Source organism: Manis javanica, chromosome 1 (genome assembly GCF_040802235.1).
Source record: "Manis javanica isolate MJ-LG chromosome 1, MJ_LKY, whole genome shotgun sequence".
Lineage (NCBI taxonomy): Eukaryota > Metazoa > Chordata > Mammalia > Pholidota > Manidae > Manis > Manis javanica.
Window position 1 is genome coordinate 208,012,913 of NC_133156.1, and position 6,000 is coordinate 208,018,912.

The 6,000-nt window shown below is 55.2% G+C and overlaps 1 protein-coding gene across 1 annotated transcript; it reads left to right on the forward strand.

Annotated features, from left to right (window-relative positions):
• The first annotated feature begins 1,504 nt into the window (after positions 1 to 1,504).
• On the forward strand, positions 1,505 to 5,750 carry ZFP36L2 (ZFP36 ring finger protein like 2). The gene is made up of 2 exons (XM_017657272.3): positions 1,505 to 1,872; positions 2,384 to 5,750. The coding sequence occupies exons 1-2, from the start codon at positions 1,822 to 1,824 to the stop codon at positions 3,803 to 3,805; spliced, it is 1,473 nt and encodes a 490-aa protein (XP_017512761.2). The 5' UTR covers positions 1,505 to 1,821; the 3' UTR covers positions 3,806 to 5,750.
• Positions 5,751 to 6,000: the final 250 nt, after the last annotated feature.

Below are 6,000 nucleotides of genomic sequence, written 5' to 3' on the forward strand. Positions count from 1 at the left end.
CATTGAGAACTGCAGGCAAGTTCGATTCCATGAGTCACAGGCCTGGCTCATTACCTTCTAGGTTAATTCAGAAAGAGGATGAACACGGCAAGAAAATGGACACAAGGAAACGGCGAGAAATAAGTTCAATTTGGGAGGGAGGCATGGGTCGCTTAACTAGCTTCCCGCTCGGGCACTAGACTTTCCAACCTAGGCCCTGTTGCAGCCTAGACTACCAGATGTGCAAAATAATAGGCCCGGCTCCAGATTTTTGGCAGCACATGCATAGGATGATGAGTGAGAAGTGTGCTGGACCAGACTCCAAATCGGCCCTAATGGGGCCATCAGCGGCTTTAGCTTCACTGGGCGCTAGAGGGTGGTGTCTGTCCCATAAGCGGAGGGTGCCTATTGGCAAAGAGCATTTCCCAGAGCAGGCTTTTGGGGTGTCCGGCTGGCGAGAGGAAGAAACGGGGGAGAGCCCACCTTGGGCGTCCTCAGTGCCCAGCTCCGCCTGGCCGCGGGTCTGCCTTAGTCAGACCCGGCGGCCCACACTGAACTAAGGCGGAGCGCGGCGCCGCCCCCAACGGCCGGATAGAGAAGGACCTTAGAGGACGCGCTAAGCCAAGGCTGCGGCGGGCGAGCGGAGAGCCTCCGCTGGCAACTGCACTCCTGGGAGGGCTGGGAAGGCCGGGCCGAGCAGCAGACTGACGGGGTGGCGGTCAGTCGCCTCCGTGCTTGCGCGCCTCTCCTGGTCTTTCCTCCGGTCCTCCAAGCCTCCGCCTCCGCCCGGGACGCCCCGCGCCACTCCGCGCCTTTGGCTGTGGCTCAAGGTCTTGTGATGTGATTAGCAAAGCCAGCGCCTTGTCCTCAGACACTCAGCCCTGCCCTGCAGGCCCCGGCGCTCAAGCCCTGTTTACAGCAGCCTGGGCGGGGAGGGGGGCGGAGAAACGGGCCCGGGCTCCTCCGGTCGAGACTGCTAAGGCAGCGGTCCGCGTGGCCGCTCCCACCCCCACCGCGCCTCCACGTGCATTCGCCCCACCCACAGGACTCAGGCCCGGGACCCCGCCCTCCGGCCGGAGCACCTTTTGCAAACGAGCCGAGCCACACTGAATGTTGCGAATTCTTGCATTTTGCAATTCCCGCGCCCAGTGTAAAACCAAGGGTGGGAAGTAAGAGCTCTACAACTTCGCCCAGCAGGATCGGGCGGGGAAGACACGTCCAGTGCTGCAGAACGCCGATCACGTTAAACGTGCTGGGGAACCGTATCTTCCCGCCACCACCCAACAGCACTCATCTGCGCCGAACTCTCCACGTCGCCCCGGGCGCCCAGGCAGCCTGCCCCGCCCCTAGGCCTCTCCGCCCCCACCCCCAGATGAAAAAAATTGGCGGCGGCCAATGGGAGGCCAGAAAGGCCCCTGACGTCCGCGAGCCGCGGGCGGCGTTGCCTGGAGACCCCAGCCAGGTCAGCGTTCTCTCCCCTCCCCCGGCACGCCTGCCCAGCGCTGCCGCGCTCCCGGGCTCTATATAGGGCGCGCGCTCGCGGCCCGCCGAGTTCCAGCAGTTCGCGAGCTGCCGTCGGCTCCGCGCGGGGGGGGGGCCGGCAGGGCACCCTGGGGCGCGGAGGAGCGCTCTTTGCTCTCTTTTCCCCCCACTCCGCACTCCTGGGCACTCTCAAGCCAGACCACGCTGCTTCCCTCTCCCTCTTTTATCGTCCCCCAGCAAACTTTCGGTCTCTCCCCTACCTCACCCGTTATTCGTCGTGGCTCGAGCCCAGCTGCGCCACCCCGAGGGCTCCTCCGGACCTCCCTGCTTGCAATTCCGACCATTACAGGAACCAGAAACATGTCGACCACACTTCTGTCCGCCTTCTACGATATCGACTTCTTGTGCAAGGTACGCAGGGAAGCAGGGAGGCTGGAAGGAGGGCAGTCAGGACTCCCTTAGAATTTTGAGATTTTGCATTGTGCCCTCGGCTTTTGGGGAGGGGGAACCCCTTCCCGAATCCTAAGAGTTTTGCAGTAGTGTGTGCTCGTGTCGTGTGGGCGGGGAGAAGGAGTCCAATGGAGGGAAGGGCTGGAGGGAGACACCGTAGCTGTTTTCCCGTAGCCGACTGCGGCCACGCTGCCCAGGGCTTCCCGGACAGGCTTTGCGCCGCCCAGGCCGGCGGCCCACGGGATGAGGATCACATGTTGAAACCGAGCGCGGCCTAGGGTGGGAATCTGGCTCCTCCCAACACGAATTTGATTCCTTTGCGGGTGTTTGGGTAGAAGTTGGGGGCCGAGTCGAAATCCGCGAAAACGAAAAGAAATCAGAAGGCCGGAAGTTAACTCTGCAACTCGCCCCAACTCTTCCTTCTCTCCCCTTTCTTTTTTTAATCTCTTCCTCGCTCCCCTCCTTTTGGCAGACAGAGAAATCCCTGGCCAATCTCAATCTGAACAATATGCTGGACAAGAAGGCGGTGGGGACGCCTGTGGCCGCCGCTCCCAGCTCGGGCTTCACCCCGGCCTTCCTCCGACGGCATTCGGCCAGCAACCTGCACGCGCTCGCCCACCCCACGCCCAGTCCCGGCAGCTGCTCGCCCAAGTTCCCGGGCGCGACTAACGGCAGCAGCTGCGGCGGCGGGGCGGCGGGTGGCGCGGTCTCCTACGGCACCCTCAAGGAGCCGTCAGGGGGCGGCGGCACGGCCCTGCTGAACAAGGAGAACAAGTTCCGGGACCGCTCGTTCAGCGAGAACGGCGAGCGCAGCCAACACCTCCTGCACCTGCAGCAGCAGAAGGGGGGCGGCGGCTCCCAAATCAACTCGACGCGCTACAAGACTGAGCTGTGCCGGCCCTTCGAGGAGAGCGGCACGTGCAAGTATGGCGAGAAGTGCCAATTCGCGCACGGCTTCCACGAGCTGCGCAGCCTGACGCGGCACCCGAAATACAAGACGGAGCTGTGCCGCACCTTCCACACCATCGGCTTCTGCCCCTACGGGCCGCGCTGCCACTTCATCCACAACGCCGACGAGCGGCGGCCCGCGCCGTCTGGGGGCGCCTCCGGAGACCTGCGCACCTTAACTGCGCGCGATGCGCTGCACCTGGGCTTCCCACGGGAGCCAAGGCCCAAGCTACACCACAGCCTCAGCTTCTCCGGCTTCCCGTCGGGCCACCACCAGCCCCCGGGGGGACTCGAGTCGCCACTGCTGCTCGACAGCCCCACGTCGCGTACACCGCCACCACCCTCCTGCTCTTCGGCCTCCTCCTGCTCCTCGTCCGCTTCCTCCTGCTCGTCGGCTTCCGCTGCCTCCACACCCTCCGGTACCGCGACGTGCTGTGCCTCCGCGGCGGCCGCAGCCGCAGCCGCGCTACTGTACGGCACCGGTGGCTCCGAAGACCTGCTGGCGTCTGGTGCTCCGTGCGCCGCCTGTTCGTCGGCCTCGTGCGCTAATAACGCCTTCGCCTTTGGCCCGGAGCTGAGCAACCTCATCACGCCGCTTGCCATCCAGACCCACAACTTCGCTGCCGTGGCCGCCGCCGCCTACTATCGCAGCCAGCAACAGCAGGGCCTGGTGCCCCCTGCGCAGCCCCCGGCGCCGCCCAGCGCGCCCCTCCCTGCCAGTGCCGCCGGGCCGCCCTCGCCGCCGTTCAACTTCCAGCTGCCACGCCGCCTATCCGAGTCGCCCGTGTTCGACGCACCCCCGAGCCCTCCGGACTCGCTGTCGGACCGCGACAGCTACTTGAGTGGCTCTTTGAGCTCGGGCAGCCTCAGTGGCTCCGAGTCTCCCAGCCTCGACCCTGGCCGCCGCCTGCCCATCTTCAGCCGCCTCTCCATCTCCGACGACTGAGGCAAGAGGGCGCCAGTGAGGAAAGGAGGAAGGGAAGGCCTTTCTGGGGGTGTTGGAGGGCGCCTCTGCCATCTTGCCCTTGCTAGAGGTTAGGGGGGCGCGGGAGTGGGGGTGACAGGCCCCAAGCAGACTGCTGGCGGCGCCGAGCACTTGGACTCGAACTTGTGTGCAGGAGGGGCCCCCACCTCTCCCCTTTCGGTTTCTTCTTTTGTTTTTTTATTATTTTTATTACAAAGTTTCTTGTTGAGCAAAAAAGAAAGCCGATGAACTTTTTTGTATTGATGAACAAAATATTCATTCACAACAGGGCAGTTGTGATGCGAACAGAACAAAAAAACAAACACAAACTTTTTTAGGTCTCCGATGAGTTTGGGACTTTAGGAGAAATCAACCAGCACCAGCAGCTACCGACCACCATTCCATGTCTTCACTTGAAAAGCATTAGTTCCAGTCCAGATGTGGGAACGCGATCTCCAGAGAAGTTCCTAATTGTCGTTTGTCACAGACCAGCCGGACACCACCTTGCTAAACCTAATAAGCTTTTAGAATCCAGTATTCTACCAAGAATATGCCTTGATAGTAGCCCTCAGCTCCATAGGTTGTTGGGTTTTATGTTTTTGTTTTGTTTTTTTAAGTTACAAGTGTCTGGAAAAACACCCTTGCATTCCAAAGTTTCATACTGGTTACTGGTTTCATTGCCACCACTTTGTGGATGTTTAATTTAGAACCATTTTGTCTGCTCTTTCTGGAAGCCTTGGGCAGACCTTAGTTTGTAATTGTTGGGGAATAACTGCTGAATTTTTAGCTGTTTTGAGTTGATTCGCACCACTGCACCACAACTCAATATGAAAAAACTATTTAACTTATTTATTATCTTGTGAAAAGTATACATTGAAAATTTTGTTCATACTGTATTTATCAAGTATGATGAAAAGCAATAGATATATATTCTTTTATTATGTTAAATTATGATTGCCATTATTAATCGGCAAAATGTGGAGTGTATGTTCTTTTCACAGTAATATATGCCTTTTGTAACTTCACTTGGTTATTTTATTGTAAATGAGTAAAAAATCTTAATTTAAGAGATTGTATGTAATATTTATTTCATTAATTTCTTTCCTTGTTTACGTAAATTTTGAAAGATTGCATGATTTCTTTACAGAAATCTATCTTGATGCTGTGGAAGTAGTTTGAGGAATATCTTTTGAGTTTTCTTAGAATGTATAATGGTTGTAGCCCATCCAACTTTTAAAGAAAAAAAGTGACCACATACTTGGAATCAGGCATAAATGTGGCATGCTTTTCTCATTCCAGCTTCATAAATTAGCAAAAAATGTTTTTGTTTGCTTATTCCACCAGTTCTACTGTGACATACTCTTCAAAAGACATGTAGCAATAAGGGGGGGTGGGGGGGGTAGTCTTCACAGTGCCTTTGGAAGGGCCAGAACTTGCCTTAAAGCTTCCTCAACCAAATAAGTATTTTATCTATTAGTGCTTGAGAGAATTTGAATGTAGGATGGGTTCAACTGCACAAAAGGAAAAGATATTTACCACTTTTTTTTATAGATATAAAGTGAAGAGGCCACACCTCTTAGGGCTAAATGGTATGTAGTACATGAATATGCCGCCTTTAATTACAGAAAATTCCAAAACTTGTACTTTTTTTTTTTTTTCCGTGTAGAAAGGCAGGAATGGTTTCCTGGACAGTGGATGAATGAGCAGTAGCTTTAGTTTGTACGTAGGTACAGTTGGAGCACTATGTATGTATGTATGTACTCTGGACTACTTTGACAGAAAAGTAGGTTTTTGAATGTAACAAGATAAGTCAACTTGAGTTGTAATATATTTTGGGGAATCAGTTCACTACAAATTGTGACTGTAAACATTGTACTGTAAATGTTTTGTAGTTTTCCCCCCAATAAAACTTTTGGGAAAAAAGGTATTAATGGGTAAGATCACTTTCTTTTTTAAAAAATATTAGTAGCCAGCCTCTTCCCATGGCTTTGTCAGGCATTGCCCAGGTCTTGGAGGGATTGGGGGCTTGGATTTAGCTGGCAGAGCCACAGTTCAGAAGAGCCCGCCCCTATGTATTTTATAGCAAGTTCTTTTAGCTGAGGGAAAGTAATTTGGACTGTCAAGGGCATTAGTTGTTTCCCTTGGTAATAAGATGCATCCCAGTGTTGGCTGACTGG